This window comes from Aquarana catesbeiana, linkage group LG05 (genome assembly GCF_042186555.1).
Source record: "Aquarana catesbeiana isolate 2022-GZ linkage group LG05, ASM4218655v1, whole genome shotgun sequence".
In the NCBI taxonomy this organism is placed as follows: Eukaryota; Metazoa; Chordata; class Amphibia; order Anura; family Ranidae; genus Aquarana; species Aquarana catesbeiana.
In genome coordinates, this window is record NC_133328.1 from 357308701 (window position 1) to 357333572 (window position 24872).

Below are 24872 nucleotides of genomic sequence, written 5' to 3' on the forward strand. Positions count from 1 at the left end.
GGCCCCAACCTATAAATAAAAAACAAGTTCTTACCTTTCTGGGGATCACAGGGTACTACAGGCATTTTATACCCAATTTCATCACCATTGCTGCCCCACTGACAGATCTGATGAAGGGTAGAGAGTCAGTCATGATTAAGTGGAATCTGGAGGCAGAGAAGGCATTTCAAATGTTGAAGCAGGCTCTTTGTGCACAACCTGTGCTCGTGACTCCAGATTTCACAATGGAGTTTGTGGTACAGACAGACGCCTTTGATGTGGGACTGGGTGCTGTACTATCCCAAATCAGAGATGGAGAGGCGCACCCAGTGGTCTACTTGAGCAGGAAACTTAACGGACATGAGAAAAATGATGTCATTGTTGAGAAGGAATGTTTACCTATCAAATGGGTCTTGGATGGCCTGAAGTATTATCTGTTGGGTAGACCATTCAAACTAGTCATTGATCATCCCCCTCTCAAATGGATGTGTGATAACAAGGAGAAAAACAGTCGTGTGACAAGGTGGTTCCTTGCTCTTCAAGCAATTAAGTTTACAGTGGAGCATAGAGCTGGGAAACTTCAGAATAATGCAGATGTCCTTTCCTGTGTCCTTTGTCTGGTTGGGACAGTTGCTCAGGCGCAGGGGCTTGATCTGGAGGGGGGGGATATATGTGACAATATGAAAGGCGAGGTGATTGATGGACATTATATTTCACCTCGCATACGTTCATTTGCTGAGATCTAAGGTGGAATCCGGTCCGGGTTTTACCAGCCACCTTAGCAGGGTTGGTTCTGGACCAGATTTTGCAGTCCACTTGTGTCCAACAGGTGGTATAAATAAAGCAGGACTGGAGGAAAGTGTTGCTCTTTGCCTGGGACTCAGGAAGCAACAAACCTGAGAGAGCTGTTTATATAAAGTTTGCTTTTTTGAGAGAAAAAGTTTGCATTATCTTATTTTTTTTGTGGGTGACTGGGAGCCCATTACCTGTGAGTTAGGAACCTACATATGTTTAGTTAGTGTCTGAATGACAAGGATTTATTTTCTGTTTTTTATTTTATTTGTATGCAACCTTTAACAATAAAACTGGCTACAAGTAGGATTTTAAGAAAACCTGCCGTTTGTACTGCCTTTTTCCCAAGGCAGGTGATCACCCCCCTGAGAATATTATATATATACACATACACACACGCATACATAAATACACATACAAAGTATATATACATTTGCAATATGTACATACAGTACGTGCCAACGACACTGGTGGTTGATTAAAACCTCCCCAGTATGAGACAATGATTTGTTGGATGAATTAGCTCAATTAGGTGTGATATAGCTACATCTGGCACTTATTTCTCCTATTAAACCAAATATTACAATTTAAGATATAATTATGAACGGAACATGTCTTTTTACAAATGACCTTGGTTTAAAAGGCACAAGTCGTATTTCAATCTTTTATTTCCCAGCTATTTATTCAAGTTCCACAGTGTGTATTTCCATCGTCATTGGGAGCAATTTATCTGTTCACTCCCAGCATAATGAGATCTTGGATTAGTCTCCCACTGTTCCTGCTGGGGTGTTGTACTCAGTCCACTGAGCAGTTCTCTGCCGCTGTGTATATGGGAACTGTAATGTGTTGATATTCTGTTACACTTGCTCATTTAAAGTGGTTGTAAACTCTGTACAACCAATTTTACCTACAAGTAAACCTATAATAAGGCTTACCTATAAGTGTTGGAAGTATCTCCTAAACCTGCACAGTTTAGTCGATATTTGCTATATACACGTGCGCCGATGTCATCAGCGCATTCGCACTTTAGAAAGGGCACGACCAGGTAGGGAGGGCAAGCAATTCTCCTGACCCCTCAATCTTTTTGGATAATAAACCGATGACTTGGACACTGTTTCTAGACACCCCCATAGATTAGTGTCCAGAAACATTTAATTTGATATGTCAGGTGAAAACTGTTGGTAATATCTAAGTCTAGGTTTAGAGCCATTTGACAGGCAGTGAGGAGGCAACCTGACACCTCCTTCACCACCTGTTTAAACTCCATTTTAGACGCACAACTGTGATGTGGTTGCGGCACTTCCCTATTCACTTGAACGGGTCACACATGACATGTGGAACACCCCCATCCACTGCCAACTTAAGAGGGGGGTGCTAAAAGTGTGACTCAACCGCACATTTTTAACGCCCCCCCTCCAATGCAATAGCTTGACAACAATGTAATAACAAAAAAGGCTCCAGTTCTATTAATCTAACTTTATTATAATGCATTAAGAATTGGTCGCACAGTCTGAAGTAGAGGTCGACCGATATGGGTTTTTCTCTGGCCGATGCCGATATTTAGAAATCGCGGTGGCCGATATGTGATGCTGATTTTTTTGGGACGATATATTAGGCCGATTTTTCAATAAAATCTAACAGTTAGACCCCTTTCACACTGGGGCGTTTTTCAGGCGCTTTTGGGCTAAAAATAGCGCCTGTAAAGTGCCTGTAAAACGGCTCCCCTGCAGTCTCAGTGTGAAAGCCCGAGTGCTTTCACACTGAGGTGATGCGCTGGCAGGATGTAAAAAAAAAAGTCCTGCAAGCGGCATCTTTGGAGCGGTGTATACCGCTCCTCCACCACTCCTGCCCATTGAAATGAATGCGTACCGCTGCCAAAGCGCCTGCAAAGCGTTTCGGCAGCGGCGCATTTAACCCCTTCCTCGGCTGCTAGCTGGGTTATAAGCGCCCTGCTAGCAGCCGAATAGCGCCGCTAAAATGACGGTAAAGCGCCGCTAAAACTAGCAGCGTTTTACCGTCAACGCATGCCTGCTCCAGTGTGAAAGCAGCCTTAAATGATACAGAATTTTTTTTACATTTAAACATTTATTAAACAAAACAAACCTCCAATCAGTTCACTTGTATGTAGAATTTAGATTAAAAAAAAATAAAAAAAACTATATCTTAAATATTAAATACACAAAAACAGGTAATCAAAACTTTTAGATGAAAAAAAATGGGCTAACTTTACTGCTTTTTTTTAAATTTATTAGTGTATTTTTTCAAAAAAATATTGCGTTTGAAAGACCGCTGCGCAAATACCGTGTGACATAAAATATTGCAACAACCGCTATTTTATTCCCTAGGGTCTCTGCTAAAAAAAAATATATATATATATATATATATATATATATATATATATATATATATATATATATATATATAATGTTTGGGGGTTCTAAGTGATTTTCTAGCAGAAAATACAGGATTTTTACTTGTAAGCAACAAATGTCAGAAAAGATTTAGTCTTTAAATGGTTAAACTGAGAGCTTCTACACAGAGCTCAGTTCATTCATAAGTGTAAACATTGTATCTTTCAGGTTCTTTTTATCAGATTTGGCAGGCTGCCCAGTGGAGGGGAGAAGTCTCTTCACAGAAGTTTTCAGGCAACTTGTATTGACTTCTATTACAGAAGTCATTTGCAAGTCCGCTGATATCGGCCTTGTTTATCAGCACAATCGGCCGATGCCGATTAACCAAAAAACACCAAATATCAGCCGATATATCGGTCGACCTCTAGTCTGAAGTCTGTCACAACACCACCCTGAAGGAGGTATACATTCTCTACCCGGATAAAAAGTAATACTTTCAGATTTGGCGCTGCATGAGAAGGAGGTGGGCAGAGCCAGCTCCCACTGAACGCCCCAGATATTCAGCAAAAAAAAGCCTGCCTAGCTTCAGGGTGACTTCCCCCCACCCATTAAATCATGGGGCCCCTATGGATCGCTTTGTGAAGCAAACACATACCCGCTCAGTCTCCTCCACACTGCAGCCGGCGGGAGACACGGCCGCATACACAGCCAAAATGGCGGCCACTCCTCTCATGTCAGAGACGCTGCAGTCTCCAGCAGTGCCTGTCACAGCAGAAACTGACCCCACCTCCCCCGCAGGTACAACACAGGCTGTTGTCTCCCTCCTTGCGCCTACACTAGCAGCCACAGTAGATGCTGCGGTGCAGAGGGGACTGGAGCAGCTTCATATTGAGCTCTGGACACAGGCTCAGAGGATCTCTGACACAGAGGAGCGGATTTATGCATTAGAGGATGAGGCCACGGCTAACTCAGCTTTGCTAGCTCACACATCAACCTCTAGCAGAGACATTTGGGAAAAATTAGATGACCTCGAGATTCGCTCGTGAAGAAATATGTGCATTATAGGTCTGCCAGAATCGGTCTCCAATGCCCAGCTTACGAACCTCTGGGCATCCCTGAGCAATTAGGCCATCGCATTCCTTGCACTATCGAACGGGCCCATCGCATTGGCCAGCCAAAACCCCGCCCGGCCATTGTCAGATACCTCAACTATGCTGATAAAAATGCCATTATGCAGAAATTTTGCTGCTCACATTCTCTAACCGTTGATGGCGCAAAACTACTGCTCTTTGCAGAGCACTCAGTAGAAGTGATGACACGACGTAAGGTTTTCTCAGCGATCTGCTCGACGCTATACAGCAATCAAGTCAAATTCACCCTTGCCTACCCGGCAGTCCTACATATCCAATCCCACACTGGAGAACATCTTACTTTCACCTCTCCGGACGACGCGGAGAACTATATAAACAGTTCTTCTGGAAAGGGAAAGGAAATGGAAATGGAACACATCAATTCGACTGATGGCGCTTCTTCAAAATCCGCCACTGCTTCCCCCGCCTTACCTAGACACCATCACAGTCCAAATAAGCCTCCTTATAAACATAGTCGCTTTGCTCCCCAAAATTCGCTGAATGGCTACTGTAACTTCTACATAACTGGAGATATGCAGGAGACGGGTAACTCTGCCCCTTTGTCTTTTTTTTCCCCCTGAACTCCCTACTACACTTTAGGGGATACACTGTTGCACAGTTGATCTATCACTATTATTTCCAAGTTGAATATTTGTATAGCAAACTTTTAAGCTCCCTCAATAGGTTGAACCCCGGATCGCACTCTGGCTCCTCTGAGCCTGTCTCTTGACCCAGCTTTAAGTGGACCCCCCCTTCCCCTCCTCCCTCCTTCTACCCTCCCCCGCTACCCCCTACCTTCACCTCCCCCTTCACTCCCCCCAAAGCTCCCTCTTCACCTCTAGGGGAGGAGCAAGCACTTGCCACGAGATCCAATTGTACGTTGGTCCTCATGTAGAAAAAAGTGAAGTTAGCATTATATGATGGGTGGCTTTTCCAGCTGATTTGTTATTTGTTTTCAACGTTTTTTTCTTTTTGTAATTTCTGTTCTGATTATTTGTTGACTATATTTACCTGATCCATAACTACATCCCCAGGTGACTTACAATGTTTTGGTGAATCTCAGACAGAAGGCATAATATACAATAGGAGGCTCAATCTTCATTCTCCACCTAAATATTCTCCCTTACTCCAAACATGGCTCCTCAGACAGATGGGAATCGCCTAAAAATTGTCTCCTGGAACGTTAAAAGGCTTCGCTCCCCAAACAAGCGCATGTCAATCCTTAGACACTTGAAGTGTCTGCGGACGGATGTGGCACTTCTTCAACAGCCTCGCCTATCTACAGGTGATATAACCCATCTTCGTAAACTATGGGTAGGTGAGGTCTATGGTTCCCCAGCAATAGGTCGCAAAGCTGGAGTGGTTATATTGCTTCACAGAAATCTGAGACATGCTATTCAAGATGTACGGACTGACTCGACTGGCCGCAAAATGACACTACATATGACGGTAGGTGTTAAAGATATAGCTATCACTAACATATATGCTCCTAACTCTCCTGACACTCGTTTTTTCAAGACATGGTATCCTGGATATTGAATGCCCCCGAAGCTCCTCATTTAGTAGACAGAGATTTTAACTCTGTCATATCCTTATCAGAAGACCGCACCAGTGTTCAAACTCGTTCCCTGCGAAAAGCCAAATCCCCAACTGCTGACCAAACTTTTTTAGCCCAATCCATCACTTCCATACGATTTGTAGATTTATGGCGACTAACGCACCCGACGGACCAGTATTTTACTTTCTTTTCGCCCCCTCACAATTCTTTTTCACATATCGATTATTTCTTTGCCTCCCCTGCGCTACTATCGACATTACATGACGCAGAAATCAGTGACGCGAGAATTTCAGACCACAGTCCAATATCGGTACATTTAACAAATGCCAAATCCTCATCTCCCTCGCCCACATGGCACTTTCCTTCTTATCTGGCAGATAATGAGGATTTACGTCATATGCTATATGAAGCCTGGGCAGAATATGCCTCTAGAAACGGAGCACACACTACAGATCCAAACCTCTTCTGGGAAGCAGGTAAAGCATTTTTGAGGGGAAAAATTATTTCTTACACTACCCAATTTAAGAAACACTCTCGGTAACAATACATGCAGGCTAGTGATGCTTTATGCTTAGAGCACAAACGTCTTACATTAAACCGATAAAATACAAACTTGGCAACAGTCTAAACGCAGTTTTGACATGTGGGCAGAACAGCAAGAAGCAGCTAAAACATCTTACTCTGCCTAACGTTTTCACAGGTTTGGCAATTTGGCAAACTATTAGCCAAACTATGCTCAGACCCCAGGCGACCTACCCACATTTCTGCCTTAAAAAACACTGTGGGCTCCACTGTTACCTCACCTGCGGAAATTAGTAAACTTCTTGCTGACTTCTATACGACCCTGTACTCTAAGGATTTGACTGACCAGACGTCAGCAGAGGCCTTCCTAGCTAACACCCAGCTACCTAAGCTCAACTCCACTCACTTAGAAACTCTTAATGCTCCCATCTCCTTGGAGGACATCCAACTGACTATTAAATCTCTAGTATCCGCCAAGGCCATGGGCCCAGATGGCTACACAGAGGAATTCTACAAATTGACAAAAGACTTTATTCCTGACACTCTGAAACATGTCTTCCCCGCTATGTGGGATGGTGGCCCCATCTCCCCACAGGAAAGCAGGTACACATTAGACTAATCTCCAAAAAAGGAAAAGACCCTCTACACTCGGGCTCATATCTTCCAATCTCCCTGATCAATGTAGACGGTAAAATGTTATCTAAAATAATAGCATCACATCTCACTCCATTACTCCCCTCTTTACTCCACCGAGCCCAATATGGTTTTGTTCCAGGGTGTTCTGCCATCTTGAACATCCGTAAGTTTCTGATGGTGCTGTAGTATGCTAAATCACACCCAGACCTAGATGTAGCCATCATTTCACTCGATGCCGAAAAAGCTTTCGACAATATCAATTCATTGTGGCTATTCAAAGTGATGGAAGCATTCAGTTTCTCTGGCCCGATTGTGCACTTTCTAGAACAAATGTATGCATCCCCGACAGTTCGCCTCGTCACTCCTGATTTAGTCATGGACACAATCCCTTTGACAAAATGAAAGGAGACAGGGATGCTCCCTCTCCCCTTCAATATAGCTATTGAGCCTCTATACAGAATACTTAACTCATCTAACGGAATCAGTAGTATCACTGTAGGCAACCCAATATCCCGCTCCACCCTATTCGCGGATGACATATTACTATTCTCCATCGACCCTCTTGCAGACTTTGACAAACTCAGAGAACTCTTTGAGGCCTTTCGAGTAAGCTCAGACTTTAAAATTAATTTTGACAAAAGCGAAGTTTTACCATTACACCCCCGGGTATCAGCTAAATGGAGGTCATCTTCCCCTTTTACCTTAGCAGCCGACCACATCACATACTTGGGTATCCATATAGGCCGACAACCTTCCTCTCTATACGGTCTTAACTACCCATCTCTGATAACCAAAATTGTAAAGGCGTTGGAAGCTTGGGCAACCCTCACCCTCTCGTTCTTTGGGAGATGTCACCTCTTTAAAAATGGTTTCGTTTGCACGTCTACTTTATCCAATGCAAACCATACCCCTTTTAATAAAGCACTCTGATGTACAGAAATTACACAAGGCACACAAAAACTATGTCTCCCTAGGTCCGAGGGTGGTGCAGGCTTGCCTAATGTACATTTTTAAAACCTCTCTTGCCTACTTAGATAAGGCTTTGGTTGGTTGTCTGGTAAATCAAATTAATCTAATAATATACTTGAGAGCACTTTGGCCTCTCCGCACACTTTGTCAGCCGTCTTACACTTGAATATTCAAGCTCTACCACCCCACCTTAAAACAAGTGTTCTTATCAAAGACACAGTTATTGCGTGGAGAGAAGTGCGAAGACTGCTTGGGTAACCCTTGAGTAAATCCTGCCATTTAACCATTCAGGGCTATCCTATGTTCCTCCCATCAATTATGCATAAAGCCTTTACCCTATGGTACAACCATGGACTCACCCACATAACTACCCTGTATCAAGGCAAACCTGGTGAATTCAAATCTTTTTAAACCCTCTCACATGAATTTGCATTGCTGACATTGCACATCTATTATCAGAAAATTCTAGCCTATCTACGGTCTTGCTGTGGACCTCAAACTGATCCTCTTAACAATCATTCATTGATCTAGTGCTCCAGAGAGACGATTACTCCATCTCCAGTTTATACTCATACCTCATTACGCACCAATCGGATAAATATCACCTTGCTTCATTCCAGAAATGGTCTACCATCTTTAATGGCAACACACTTCCAGAAAGGATCCTAGAGGGATACTGACGCATTCACAAACTCACGATCTCGGAGACGTGGTGTGAAACACAATTTAAAATTATACACAGGGCACATTACCCATTCCACACCAATAAGGCAGACTTTACTCAAGCACAATGCTCCTGGTGTTTAGTACCACGTCCTACTCTACTCCACCGCCTCTGGGAATGCCCAACTACTATTAGATATTGGAACTCGGTACTAGCATACATTTTCAGAATCAACAAGATCCAGCTACCCAACAATACGTTATTGTGTATATTTGGATGCGAACCACTACCTTCCACATCCATCATCAGCAGGCTCACTCAACCTTACACAATGGATTCATATAACTCTCCTAGTTGCTCGTAGAACGATCATATCCCATTGGATTAAACCAACATCACCTAGCCTCCCCAGCTGTGGAACGCTCAATGTTATCGCTTTTCAACCTAGAGAGACTAGACAGTATTATACTAAACTTACGTTCTACTACACGCTTCTTTGCAAGATGGCGTCACTATATGGAGGTCAAGTTCACACAAAAGGAGCTGCTGGATATTATGCAACCATTTAAACCATTTATCGGATCCCTCCATCTTTCTACCACCCTAGAAATGATACGCCTTTGAAGTGCTTTGATGATTCAAGATCTTATATTCCAAACAGGTTTCCCTGTTGCTATTATTGTTGTCATACCATTCCCTGAGATCACCACCCAGATGTTCCCAACGTTGCTTCCACTCCTGAAAGTATTAATATCTACTTTGTTGTTTCACCTTGAAATACTATGCCACATTGTTGTTTTTGGGTAAATATACCTACGCTGTCCCCTTCCCTTTCTCCCATCCCTCCCATTCCCTTCTTAGTGTCCAACTTTTGGTCTTCTCTTTTATGTTCATAATTGTGAACCAGAGCTGCTGAACTCTGAGTTATATACTTGCTCCTATGCATGTAATGTGAAAATTTCAATAAACATTTAAAAAAAAAAAAAAAGTAATAAAAAGTCAAAATTCCAGGTATTAAATTATTGAATGAATAGGTAAAATAATGTCTAACATGTTATTATACCACTAATTAAAAAGCAGCTCTAATTTTGCAAGATAAGCGTTACTGAATTTTGTGAACGGACTACCTTTATAGAGCTACTACATAATGTATGATAACAAAGAAACCACTCTTGCCTTTATCTGGCCCTTGGGGCACTATTCCACCAACTGACACCATGAATGGGGCAATATTCCTCCCAATAAAACCAATGACAAGGCAGTGATGCCGGGATATTTTCTACTTCCACTGGCTACAGTCCAGCCCACCTTAAAGCCTGAAGGACGGTAAACTGACTCTTTGCTTAGAAAGTTTGGAGACCCCTGATCTGCAACATTAATAAAAAGCGCACTGTCAATATATCCAACTCAAAGCAGAAATGTTATAGGGGAGCTGAATACTTGGTGCAGTTGTCAAAATGTGCATGTATAGCATACTTACATATTATAGAAGACCTACAATACCTCTTAAAACTTACCACACACGTTACACAATCTCCTTTAGATCTAGCAACAACTTTGTAGTGTAGGGACCTGCCAAGTTGGATACAAATGGATTGGACATAGGTCCTCATATTACAAAATTTTGATAAATGTAAAGTTGATTGTATGATCACATTGTAAAGTGTATGGTGATCCTCAGGCTGGGTTCACACTGAATTCGAATGCGGCTCACAGCAGGGGTCCAGTGCGTCCCCGTTCTCCGTTTCAGGGACGAATCAGGCCCAAATTTTTGGCTTAGCTGCTGCTATCTACTCTTAGTCTTCTTTCAGCCACTGATAACATAACTCCATGCATGCAAATGACATCTTCTTGACACTCATCTCCTAGCCCCAGTATCTTACACCTTCCAGGAATGTACACTGCACTGTGCATGTGCAGCAGTCCATATACACTTAAAGAAAATAGCACTAAGGGAAAGAGTATCGCATTCAATGTCTTGTCTGCCATAAATCCTACCTGCTAGCAATTTTTGAAATATTACATTTAACTCTTCATTAAAGCTTTGTAAATTGAGCCTTTACGGCATAAGGAAAAAACTCAGGTTCTAAAACTCACTACTTGATCCATTGGGTCACTGGAATAGTAACTTTCTGAATGAGTACAGCGAACCCATACAGGCTTCAACAGATCTTCATCATCCTCCTCAGTTCTTTCCAACATGCCTTCATCCAGAAAATCTTTATCTTTTATTGAGAAATAACTTTTTTCCTTCCCAGAGGAGGGGCTTTCAGAAGTGCTGTCCTTGAGTTCATCATCCCATCTTGGTCTCTTACGCTCTCTACTAGGAGATACGCTTTAAAAAAATGACAAACAACGAAAATTTTCAGAATGATATTCGCATAACTTTAAATTCTTCAAATTACAGTTTGTATGGACGCATCTATTAGAAAAACTTTATGCATTTTGTAAAGCAGAACTCAAAGAAACACACATTTTAAATATAAATATGCAGCTAGATTTTGATTTGCATACGCTAAGGATTACAATTATATGAACAATTTGTATGGGTAACAGAAACTAAAGTCATTTTGCATTACTGCACAGAGCACAAACTAGCCACTACTTTATGCATTCCCAGCAAACATTATATTTCCACTTCGGAGAAAACTCCACTATATGTTTGTTATGTGTTGCCATTCACAAAGTATACCTAAATAAAAAAAAAAAAAAATTTACCTTTTAGATGTTTCTTAGGAGGTATTGTGGCTGACTGCAAGTATTTTTGAAAAATGTCAGAATGCATCGCATACAAGCTCATTGTGAAATACTTACCTTAGAACGATGCCCTGGATCGGTGCTGGCACAGCACTGACAGGGCCAACATATTTCCCAGAGTTACTTCTGGGTTTGCAAGCCCCGGCGCTATGATTGGCCAAAGCCGCGATTACGTCACTCCTGCGCATGCGCATGGGAGCCACCGGTCATGGCACAAGCCCTGAAACGGCACAAGCAGGCTGTTCCTTCAGTGTGCATGTGTCGATGTCAGGGGCAGCATATACAGTAAATATCTCCTAAACAAGGCAAGTTTAGGAGATATTTACAGTACCTACAGGTAAGCCTTATTATGGGCTTACCTGTAGGTACAATTAAAGAGGAAGACTTTACTTCCTCTTTAGGGACCAAGCTTATTTCTGACATGTGTTTACAAGTTAACCACTTCAATACCAGGCACTTACCCCCCTTCCTGCCCAAGCCAATTTTCAGCTTTCTGCGCTGTCGCTGTTTAAATGACAATTGCACGGTCATGCTACACTGTACCCAAACAGAGTTTTTATCATTTTGTTCCCACAAATAGAGCTTTCTTTTGGTGGTATTTGATCACCTCTGCGGTTATTTTTTGCTAAACAAATAAAAAAAGACCGAAAATTTTGAAAAAAAAATAAAGTTTTGCTTTTGTTTCTGTTATAAAATTTTGTAAATAAGAAAGTTTTCTCTTTCACTGATGGGCACTGATAAGGCGGCACCAATGAGGTGGCACCAACGATGGGCACTGATGGGTGGCACCGATATGCAGCACCGATGGGCATTGATAGGCAGCACTGATGGGAACTCATAGGTGGCACTGGTGGGCACTGAAAGGCTGCAAAGATGGGTACTTATGGGTGGCACTGATAGGTGGCACTGCTGGGCACCGATGGGCATTGATACGTGGCACTGATATGAGGCACTGATAGGCATCCCTGGTGGCACTGGAAGGCATTGTGAGTGGGCACTGATTGGCAGCTGCCTGGGCACAGATTTGTATTTCCCTGGGGGTCTAGGGGGGGCATACCTGGTGGTTCAGTGTGGATGGCCATCCTGGTGGTCCTGAGCGGGATCCGAGGGGTGGCTGCGCTGATAAACAATCAGCACAGACCCCCCCCCGTCAGGAGAGCAGCCGACCGGCTCTTCTCTACTCGCGTCTGTCAGACACGAGTGAGGAAAAGCCAATTACCGGCTTTTCCTGTTTATATCGTGATCAGCCATGACTGGACACGGCTGATCACGTGGTAAAGAATCTCCGTCAGAGACTCTTTACCTAGATCAGAGTTTGTTGCGGTGTGTCAGTGTGTTGTGGTGGCTTAGTATCCTGAAGGCGTCATATGACGTCTGGCCAGGATATGGAAACCACTTTGCCGCTGTCATTTTGCTATATGGCGGGCGAAAAGTGGTTACAATCCGTATTTTTTTTCTAGAAAATTACTTAGAACCCCCAAATATATTTTTAGCGAAGACTCTGGAGAATAAAATGGCCACCGTTGCAATATTTTAAGTCACACGATATTTGCGTAGCGGTCTACACTTCACTGAATTTAAAAAAACTAAACAGTAAAGTTAGCCCACTGGATATAGTGGGGACGGAGATTAGGGCTATTACAGTGGGGGAGATTGTGGATATTACAGTGGGGGAGATTGTGGATATTACAGTGGGGACTTTATGGTGGTGCAATTTTCACAGGTTTTTGTAAATTCAATGATTTTTTTTTTTTTTTTGATCCGGAAATGATCCGATCCGTGACTCCTGATCCAAGAAATGATCCGAATAGTGAGTTTTTTGATCCGTTGCAGCCCTAGCTATAGCCGTCAGCAGTAATCGTCAACAGGCTAGTTGAACCCAAATCGATCAATGGATTGACTTGGAGTACAATCAGCCTGCCCATATATAGATAGAAATTCAACCGGTCACTGCTGAACCAGCCAAATTCTGATCAATGTATGGCCAGCTTTAATGCTTTGTTAGGACAGACTGTGTTCAAAACTGGTTATAACTGATAATGAAGATCTGCCTGTACAGTACAGGCAGGGCTAATTATAGCAAACACAGCTACCAGGGTCCCCTCATAAAGAGAACTAAGCAGGATTTTTCCTTGCAGGAAGTTCCAGAATAGATATTCTTAAGCTTGCAAGCTGTAATTTTTACTTATTTTTAGTTAAGTCAAGTTATGCTATAGTAATGGGGACATGAAACAAATATAAAGTAGGTGTTATCCAAATTTGCCTGCAAAAGTGGAAATACACTTTAAGGGCTCCCTCCACATAATGCTGGAAAATGATTTGTATGTTTCATTGCCGCCACTAGTGTAACTCACAGTCCAGTATATCAAATTTAAATAATTTGTCTGATGAGGTTTTGAAGTTCTCCTTTAAGACAACTTCTCACAACTAATCATTGTCTGTACTTTACAGCACTAGCCAGCCTTTCTATTACCTGAAAAAGAAAGAAGATGAAGGACACCACTCAACACTAAACAGACTCCCATCAGTTTTGTAAAGCTGATCTCCAGCTTTTAGAGAAGTTTAAATAGTTAATTTTGACCAAGCTGGTCCAAAGGTACTATTACCTTCACTATGAGATGCAGGGTCTGGAAGCGCTGTATAAATTGTATGTAGCCTCAGATAAATACAGTATACGGCTATATGTTCTGGCAGTGGTATGGAAACCTCCCTTCCCACACCCGGAACAAATGTCAAGTCAGGCTGAACTGTGCTCAACCCTCCACAGGGAGCTTTCTATTCTGTGAATGAATACAAAGTTTCCCCTGATTGGCTGAGCCAGAGTTTGTGGTGTCATCCGTCCACACTTCCGCCTCAGCCAATCAGAGAAAGCTATGCATTCATTCATAGACTACAAAGCTTCCTGTGTATGGCTTAACACAACTCAGCACCAATTTTGTTTCCAGGTGTGGGATAGGAAGTTCCACTGCTGGAACACAGAACTGTATATTGTATGTAGCGGAGGCCAGTGGTGTATCATCCATGTTTGCATGGTGTTCACTGTACACGGACCCCCGGGGGGGTCTCTGGATCCCCCACTGTGACTTTCAATGCACCTATGGATTATCGTCACTGGTAGATCGGTGTGGCGGGGGAACAGTTGCAAGCACCAATCTCCCTGTATAGCTTTCAGTGAAACAGAAGACAGCTGCTTTCCCCCTCCTCTCCCTCCTGCACCTGTCAGCTGAAAAGGCATACAGTGAGATTGGTGCTTGCAGTTGTCCCTCCCAGCGTACCACTTGACCGCAACTGTCACCCTTGTCCTCCTCCTCCGCCCGAGCCGGCTTCCCTCCTCTACTGCCGGCTGCTGAGGGGGTCTGTCAGGATGGAAAAAGGAGGGAGGGACCGGTAAATGTCATTTACATGCCCCTTCCTTTTCTGAATTGGACACAGTAAGCAATTACTACCTATCACTTCTTTGTCCTTTGATAACTGAGCATAATAAACTGAATGAATGATGCAGCTGTGTGGGCAGAAACAACTCTGAAACAGGAACCAACTAGACCAAGCTGCTCCTTCACCTATGTTTCTTTAACCATATCTGCTGCTTAATTTTTACTTCTTTTTATACTTGCAGATCATTGTCCATTAAATGGAAGCTCTTTTTTTTCCAACATGATTTGAGTGGATGCCATTTGTAAATTATTTCTACTTGAGAAAAATTAAATTGGGGGGCGTTCTGTCCAAGCCACATAATTTAAGAGCGCCGTACCGCCACTGGGGGAATCCTGCAACTTCAGAGCCTCCGCGGCAGTTACAGCGCCGCTCCAGGCACACACAAGACCCGGGCACCTTCCTCCATGACAGTTCATAAGAAAGAACGCCTGCAGCGCAGCTGAACAAACTGTCAGATTTCTTCCCTGCAATGTCCCGCAGTCCACGACAAAATGGAGGCGGAGCCCGCTCCACAAGGCCAGATGGTAAGGCCGCGGACGCCTCACAGAGAACCTGCTCCAGCAAACAGGGACAGGACCAGCAGCCCAGGAGCAGTGGAACATCATCAGGCGCCTCTAGTCCCTCCACAAGAAGCCCAGCCAAGTCGCAGCCACACATTGACTCGCAGGTAGGCCGCAGGCTGACTTAGCAATGGAAGTAGCTGGGTCGCAGCACACTAAAGCAGCTATCCCACCAGCCACATTAGACCCTATTGCATCTTTCCCAACTTCAGGGCAACCCATCTCCGACACTATGCTGAAGGACATGCTTTTATCTCAGTGTCAGGCAGATGTACAGGCAATGGGGGAAAGAATCAATCACATTGACAGTGCCATGGGAGAATACTCCGTGTCCTTCAACAAACTAGTAGATGCACTAAATCATGATCATTGGAGGATATCACTTGGCTAAAAGATAAAATAGCTGACCTGGAGGATAGAGCACGAAAAAATAACCTAAAGATCAGGAGTACCTGCGTCAGTTCCGGGTCCGCAACTGGCTCAATACGTCTATACCCTGTTCTCCTCCTTGCTACCATCACTATCAGCCCATGAATTCATTGTAGACAGGGTCCACAGGGTACCAAAACCCTCCTTCCTACCAGCCGAGATACTGAGCGATGTTGTGCTTAGAGTGCATTTCTACCACCTTAAGGAACAACTGGTGGCAGCATTCCGTAAAGCAGACAACGTTCCTAATCAATACATGTCGCTCCAAATATTTCCTGACATGTCCAAATATACGCTGCAACACTGGCGCAATCAGCTAACCATAACAAAGACCCTGAGAAATCACCAAATTCCACATAAATGGAAAAACCCCGCTATGCTTGTTATCACTTACAATGTTAACACCACCAATGTAACCATGTTGGAAGAGGGTCTCACTTCCATCCACTTCTGAGGTATCCCTCCAGAAGAGGCCAATACCACTATACCAAGCTCTCAACCATCCTCACTCGATACCAGTTAGCAGGTGGTATCCCATAAGCGATACCAGTTGGCAGGTGGTATCCCAGAGGCTCATAACGCCACAGTTTCCCACTTTGTTTATATTATAACCCCCGGATAAAGACAGTACCAGAAATTAATATACCTCCTCAGGGTTACTTTAATTATGAAATACCCCTCTCTCAACAAACCCACAACTTACCCAATTCATGTGATACACCCAGAAGAGGTGGGCATGGCCCCCCTAGGACTAACAAACGTGGTCGGCGTAAGAGGAACCATCATCCCCACCCATCTTCACAGGCTAACGGCTATGATTACCGACCCCCGTATACTGATAATTACATGTGGCAAACAGTACCCAAAAGGGGAAAGGGCAAGTCCCAGGGAAGACGTAATTTTACAAAAGGAACACCCGCTTATACTTCTAATTATTATGCCCCTTTACAAAACCTTCAAGGTGAACCACAATATAAACAGGATCATTTTTTAGGACAGGTGAGGACCCCCTGGAGGGGACCTCCGCGGACTCCCGCATGGGTGAGAGATCCTGGTGACCAAGTGAACCCTCAGGATCAAAGAAGAGGTCCACAAGACCCAACAAGGAGAGATCAAGGCAGTTTAAAAAGAAAACACAGAGAGGGTGTAGGGGGGGAAGACGATTCCAAAAGGCCAAGGCCCCACTAGGCACTGGGATTTTTAATCTAAGTGGTACTTACCACTGAGGAAACATTGGTCCTTGATAGGGGCTTGAAGTTTGCTCCAGTTCGCAATTTGAACAAATTTCAAGCTTATATCAGTATACAGAGATATATTCGTAACCTAAACATGAAAAAGTATTTTCTTTCCAATCCAGTGCAACGCACTATCCCCCCACCTGATACTACCTCTGGACATTCCAATCTCCGGAATCGGTCTGTTTTTAATCCTATCTGTAGTGACAATAGGCACCTGGAAGTATTTAAAAATATGGTATGCCACGATCTTGATCAATTGAAGATTAAGAAGGCGAGAGACTCACAGGCTATAATAAGAGGTATTGCCTCCCTGGAACAAAGGAAGGACATAGTAATCCGGCCAGCGGATAAGGGTGGAGGGTTGGTCGTGCTCAGCAAAACGTACTACCAGGCTGAAATGGAAAAATTACTGAACGACCAGAACACCTACCAACTTCTGAGGGGTGACCCTATGTTGTCCTTCAAGAACAACTTACACTGTTTAATTGAAAAAGGTAAAAGTAAAGGAATTCTGAACCCTAAAGAGGCTGCTTATTTAGACCCTTTTTATTGCAGGACTCCCATAATTTACATTTTACCTAAATTACAATTTAGAGGCCCATTTATTTCGGTTGCGCCGCAATTGTACCTCAGATGAAGATTTCCTAACACAATCCCATGTGCTAGCCACCAGGTTTAAGGAAAAAGGGTATACGCAAGCTTTGGTAGATGCGGAAATAGCCAAAGCATTGGCAACTGATAGAAACACTGTGGTGGCGGATAAAGTGAAACCCACGGAAAGAAGTGACAATGCTACAAGCTATCGTATTATACTGGATTATAACATCCAGTATAAAAAATTAGAACAGATAATAGCTAAACATTGGCCAATTCTTAAAGGGGACCGTACTCTGGGACCGGTTCTCCCTGAACATCCCCGGTTCATATACCGTAAGGCCCCGTCTCTACGTGATAGGTTAGCCCCAGGGGTCATCGATCCACCTAAAACAGGTACTAATAGGCTGTTCGGTTTTCTATCTGGCTTCTACGCATGTGGTAAATGTGCCACATGTAGGAAGGCTAGCAGAAATATCAAAAGGCGGAAGGATTTTGTTTCTAATGTCACACACAAAAGTTACCAAATTGATGGTTTGATCACGTGCTCAACAGTGGGGGTGGTCTACATGCTGGAGTGCGATTGTGGCCTCCAGTATGTGGGCCGCACTTCAAGAGCACTACATGTGAGAGTTGGCGAACACATCAGTAACATTAAGCGGGGGGTTAAAACCCATAGTGTGTCCAGGCATTTTCGCCTTTGTCATCAGAGGGACCCTAAATGCCTCAAATTTTGGGGGATAGAGAAGGTTCCCCGTCAGTGGAGAGGTGGTCATTATATTCAACAGCTTAGCCGTAGAGAATCATTCTGGATCTACGAGACTAAGGTCCTCTCTCCAGCTGGAATGAATGTTGATTTCGATTTGAACTGTTTTATTTCCAATAGATAATTTAGGTTTTTTATGTGTGTTTTTTTTTTTTTTTTTTTTTATTTTATTTCTATATGTTTTATCTGTAATCACTAATTGTAAATGTACATGCGATCATATTTAGCTGATGCCCGCGGTCTGACGTCCTTTTTATTGGTTTTACTATATCTTTTATCTTATGCGATTTTTTAGCATGACTGTATGCGATTTTTTAAAAATTAAATACTATTTCTCCACAATTTGTAATAAACACTAAGCTTGGCAACCCTGTTTGAAGATTTTTATTTCTGGGAGTTGCATGCAAGTTGCTTAGATGTATTCCCATCTATGGAATTATTTGCAATCCGGTCGGCAGCGTGTACTTCTCCTCACTCCTATGGAGGCTGAGTGTTACGCTAACCGCTATTTCAGATGCAGCGGCTGGGATGTGCTGGTTTGTTGTCCCTCTCTGATATCTGAGTTCTGTGCGTCTGATTGGTGCTGCCGTTACCATGGTTTAGCATATATACAACGCGGGCCGTCACTGCGCATCCCGCCCCACGCTGATGAAGTCCCGCCCACAGGACGTAACGCGTACGGGGGTTAGGAGCGCATGACGTCACCCGCGGCCATTGGTTGACACGATCGCAAGCTTCCTAGCCGACACTCGGAGCTGAGTGCCGGTTCCTGTAAGTGCAATCTATTACCCTTTTTATTTAATAAAGTTGCTACGGAGAGCACTATGGTTGTTGTTTTTTGTATTACATATGCATCACTCGTTTCTACTTGCTGAATGCTGAAGTGTGGAGTTTATACCATCACCACCTGGATGTATCCACCTAGTGTATGCAGTTCATGCTATGTGACCTGTTTCAGGTCGAATAATTAAGGTGAGGGGCCATCCATGTCCGGTGGAGGGATCACAGTCACCAATTACTTGTGTTCTGCTACCCAGATTATCCACTGGTGGTTCCTGTCTTCCATACTATTTATTCCTCACATCTGATTTATGATCTTTAAGGACTCTTATATTTGCGCAGCACTGTGTTTTCTGTTTTTTAAAGCCTCTGACATACCCAAACGTTCCCACAAAGAATACCCAAATATCTTTGTCTCCTTCGCCTCTGAAAAAAAGGTGTGTTCTTTTGGCTTTTAAAAGCACCATTGCCTTTCAACTCAAGACAACCAACATAGACTCTGAGGGAGGATATATCAAAATCAGTTGTAAAATGAATGCTCAATCCTATACAGTGGTGGCTCTATATGCCCCTAACACCCATCAAGTACGCTTTCTCCGCAAACTTTTTTAACGCATATCCAGAGTGAAGCATGGACACCTATTGATGTGTGGAGAGTTCAACTCCATGACTAATCCTCGACTTGACTCCTCAACCCAAGCTAAAAAGCATACTACCTCACTTCAGCACTTTTTCCATATGAAGGAAGTCCTCGATGTGTGGTGCTGTCATCACAGAAATGAAAGAGACTAAACCTTTTTCTCACCCAGACATAACACCTACTCACACATAGACATGTTTATAACTGGCAAATGGCTACTGCAAAACATTTCCTCAACTTCGATCTGTGACATCACCTGGTCTGACCATCCTGCAATCCGAAAGACTATTAAAGTGGAAGTCCAGTCAAAAATTAAAATTTTTCTATTATATGTAAAATATATTCATCTTTGACATTATTCATTTTCTGTATAGCCGATTGCCAAGCTTAGAAAGTCTAATCAAAGCTATACAATCAGCTTCTTCCTGTTCTTCAGGGATAACCTTATTTCGCTTTATCTGAATTCTGCATGCTGCTTCTCACTTCCTGGAAACGTTGTCCTTCTCTCCTACACAGGCATGCCTACTGTTCATTCTAACTGCCCTTGTCTTACCCAGCCCCACCCCCATCCCTCCTATTCTTAGTCAGACAGAGAAGGATAACTTCCCATCTTCACAGCCTTGTTTTAGTTATTAGCTGCCTGAGAGACAGAAAAGGCAAGCCTGGTAAGTATGTTATGCTCACTGCACGTGGCTAAAGCAGCACATGGCACACACAGAGACAGACACACACTTCTTACAAACCATTATATATAACTTTAAAGTGGAAGTCCAGTCAAAAATGATTTTATTCTCATCTATGCGCCTTTGGAAATCAGTGACTTTGAAAAGGTGCCTGCACTACTTTGCTGCAACTTTGATTCAGAGTGTAAAGTTGGAACAAAGCTGTGCTCAAAGTCGCACTCTAAGTCGCACAGCTTTGGAGTCACACTAGTGTAAACATAGCCTAAAGCTAGAGTGTGACTTTGGAGTGTGACTTTGATGCAACTTTGAGTGCAGCTTTGATCCAACTTTACACTCTCTGGATCAAAGACGCATCAAAAGTAACATCAAAGTAGTGTAGGTACCTTTTTAAAGTCGCTGATTTTTAAAGTTACATAGTTAGGAACGGGTGCTATTGAAATCAATGGGCTGTAACTTGTCATGCAACTTTATGTGTCCAAAGCCGCATGACAAGTCGCGCTAATGGAAACAGAGCCTTACTTAGTGTGGTTGCCTGTACTATGATCATTGTAGGCTGTGAGCTGAGAGCACTTAGAGCTACACTGACAGCCCCCCCCCCGTCCAGCTCCTGTGCACAGCTATACTATGTATGTGCACTGCACCCCCCCTTTCCGCCCCATGTCCTGTGTGGCTGGGGCTTTTTATTTCTTCATTTTGTCATAAATTAGGATGTACACTGAATGAACGCTGGGCAGGAATCTATGATCAGCTCCTCCCATCCTGTATACGCCCATGGCTACACAGGAACAGTGCCCCTCCCTGCAAGTGGTGTCACTAGTTTTCAGTAACCAAACACACTGGCTGCTTTTAGGTTTAGAAGGAAGTAGAATTGAAGTCATGTGTCCACACTGGATACTGAAAGCTAGAAAAACTGGGATTTTTTTAATTTTGAGGCTGAAACGAAAGCTCACAATGATTGCAGGGAGAATTTTAGTGTTAGGGTGGACTTCCACTTTAATGAAAGGGATGTCCCTCCCTCTGTTCCCATCTGGCGCTGTAACACTAAATTATTGCAGGACCCTCAGGGTTCCTCGGCAATCTCCCAGCATCTTCAGAATTTATTTTGTGAGAATGAAACCTCAGTCAAATGCCCCTTTGTTTTATGGAATGACCACAAAGCTTTCATAAGAGGCATCCTCATCCAACAAGGTGCGTGGGTAAAACGGAGTTATACTTCCAAACTTAATAATATACTTTCTGAAATACACACCTTAGAAACCCAGGACAAAGATAGTCCTACACCCACCATCTAGGGCTGGGAAAAAAATCGATTTAAATCTTGAATCGAGTTGAGAGGTCAAATCGATTCAAAATTTAAGCAAATCGATTTTTTTAATTTTTTTTTTTTTCACCGCGCCGGTCCCGAGGCGCTGCGGGCATGAGTTTTTAGGCGAGGCCGTGGCTTCGGCCTAGTCCGCGGCTATGGCCGGACGGCGCGGACTCGCCTAAAAACTCATGCCCGCAGCGCCTCCGGACCGGCGCGGACACTGCGCCGGGCCTGAAGAGCTGCGGGCAAGGAGTTTTTAGGTGAGGCCGCGGCTTCGACCTAGTCCGCTAGGCCAGATGCCGCGGACTAGGCCGAAGCCGCGGCCTCGCCTAAAAGCTCATGCCCGCAGCGCCTCGGGACCGGCGCGGTTTCCAAAAAAAAAAAAAAACTCGATTTGAATCGTGAATCAAGTTTTTTTTTAAGAGAATCGAAGATTTTTTTTTTTAAGAAAATCTCCCAGCCCTACCACCATCACTAGTTCACTCGCTAAACTTAGGGAAGAGCAGAGAGCTCTAATGACACAACAGTATGACATACACCTCAAACGACTCAAACTTCAATCGTACGCTAATGTCAACAGAGCAGGGAAATACCTAGCCAATAGGTTAAAACAGATCAGATCTAAAGCACGGATTTCACATCTGATACCACCCACTCTAAACCACAGAATCATAAACCCTCAAGGCATTGAGAATCAATTGGGAGAATACTATGGGGCCTTATACAAGCTACGTGACAACCCAAGACGCCCCAACCTGCAGAAGAAGACATTCAAGACTTTCGGAAACAGATTCACCTTCATGTCCTAAACGCCCCAATCGCAGCCTTGAAAATAGAAAAGATCATGTCACTTCCTAATGGAAAATCCCCGGGCCCTGATGGTCCCTCTAACGAATACTTTAAGATTTTCAAAAAAAATTTGTCTCCTTACATTCAAATAATTTTTGCCTTTAACTTCTTCATTTCCAAAAGAGATGCTGGGAGCTAACGTGGTCACCCTACCGAAATTGGGTAAAGACCCCACAACACCTGCCGACTTCAGACCAATCTCGCTCCTAAATACGGACGTTAAATTCTATGCAAAGCTCATTGCTAGACAGTTGACAGATGTCACCCCTTCACTGGTTAAACCGGACCAGATGGGTTTCATGAGGGGTAGGCAATCCACGGATGCCACTAGGAGAATTGTGAATATAATGTATCATGCTGAGAAAACCTGAATGCCTTCTCGGTTTCTTTCTATAGACACAGAGAAGGCGTTCGACAGGGTCCACTGGCAGTATATGTCAATGGTCCTTTCTAAACTTGGTTTCCAAGGACCCATACTGTCCACAATCTTGGCTCTTTATTCAGCCCCGACAGCACAAGTCTACACATCCTGATTTTTGTCTAAACCATTCCACATTTCCAATGGTACTTGACAGGGTTGCCCTCTATCATCCACCATCTTCAATTTAATGATCAAACTCTTAAAAGAGATGGTACGTTCACATCCCCACATTACTGTTTTCAGGTTCAATTCTAGATAGCATGTGATTGATTTATTTGCCGACTACGTTATCCCCATGCTAACCAACCCCCTCAACTCTCTTCCACAGGCCCACCAGATACTGGAAAATGTTAGTACAGTTTCATACTACAAGGTTGATTTCACCAAGTTCCTCATACTAGACTTCGGAATCCCGAGATTCACTAGAGTGAACCTTAAGAACACCCTCACATACTCATGGAGCAAGCAAGAAATACAATATTTGGTTATCCCCCCAACTCCCTCGCCCTCCTCCCAAGTGGTATTCAACCTCAAGCCACTTATTACAAAAATTGAACCATAACTTAAAAACATATCTAAGCGCGATCTATCCTGGGCGAGCACAATAGCAGCAGTCAAAATGATGATTCTGCCTCAAATTTTATATATATTTTGAGTGCTACCAATCCCCACTCCTAACCATTAACTCAATACCCTGACCAGTCTATTAAAGAAATGTATATGGGGAAACAAAAAGGCCAGATACCAATATACCAATCTAATTCTGCACAGATCTGTAGGTAGAGGGGTATGACTGATATTAAAGATTATTATTGGGCGGTCAGACTGGATTAAACTCAACTGTGGCTCAAGTGTTCAGATGAACCATGCCTGGAGGTAGAATCAGCCAAAGGTCCCACACAGAATCTTTCCCTACTCCTCATGAGTGACTTATGGGAGCCCTGTAACATTTCCACCTTATCACCTCCTTTGCATGCCTCCCTCTTAGCATAGCGTCATCTACACAAACAAAAAACAATCTCCACAACTGTGGATTACAAATTCCCCTTAGGAATGCTCAAAGCCATGATTCCCTGGCTCTCAACTGGCTCACTAAGTAGATATGGGATGAACTATGTACAAGATTTCATACAAGACTCCAAGCCTAAGAGCCTGGAAAAACTGATTTAATTTTTTTTTTTTTTTTTTTTAAAGTGGGAATCCAGTCTTTCTTCTATTTCACCCTGAACCAGTGGCAATCCGCCTTCTGTTAAATTCAAAGAACGACCCACTGCGCCAACTATTGGGAGTTGATGTTTAAAACAGATGGCATCTCACAACATATAGGTTAGCTAAAATCTACCCAGATACTTCTCCCCTATGCTGGAGAGGTTGCGGTCAAGTTAGCCACCTACTCCATGCCTTTTGGAAATGCCCTAGTTTGATAAGTTTTTGGAATCAAGTTTTTCAAGTCCTTTCCTCCCTCACGGCAATTCTCCGGTCTCCTAACCCAGGCCTAGCTATACTCCACATCGGTATCGACTCATACCCTCGCTCTTTTAGACAGGTAGTTACGCGCATACTGTTAGCAGCCTGTACACTCATATTTAAAAAGTGGAAGTCACAAGACTCTCTCAAAATATCTGACATGCTGGGTATGGTCCAACAAAACAACACCTTTGAACGAATGATAGCTATCAATTCTCTTACCTTGTCAACCTTTGAGCATAACTGGGCAATCTGGTCAGACTATCCCATTTCCAAGATTTAATGTGAATCCTTTTCTACTCTGATTTTGACTTCATCTCATCCACTCCACTGGCACTCCCTTATA

The 24872-nt window shown here is 43.3% G+C and overlaps 1 protein-coding gene across 2 annotated transcripts in view; it reads right to left on the reverse strand.

The window, feature by feature from the left end:
* Nucleotides 1–24872, reverse strand: part of DROSHA (drosha ribonuclease III) — a 651577-nt gene that overhangs the window by 540695 nt on the left and 86010 nt on the right. For both annotated transcript variants that reach the window (XM_073630893.1, XM_073630892.1), the window contains exon 4: nt 10699–10936. In XM_073630893.1, coding sequence (XP_073486994.1) covers nt 10699–10936 — 238 coding nt within the window. The remainder of the gene's footprint in view (nt 1–10698; nt 10937–24872) is intronic.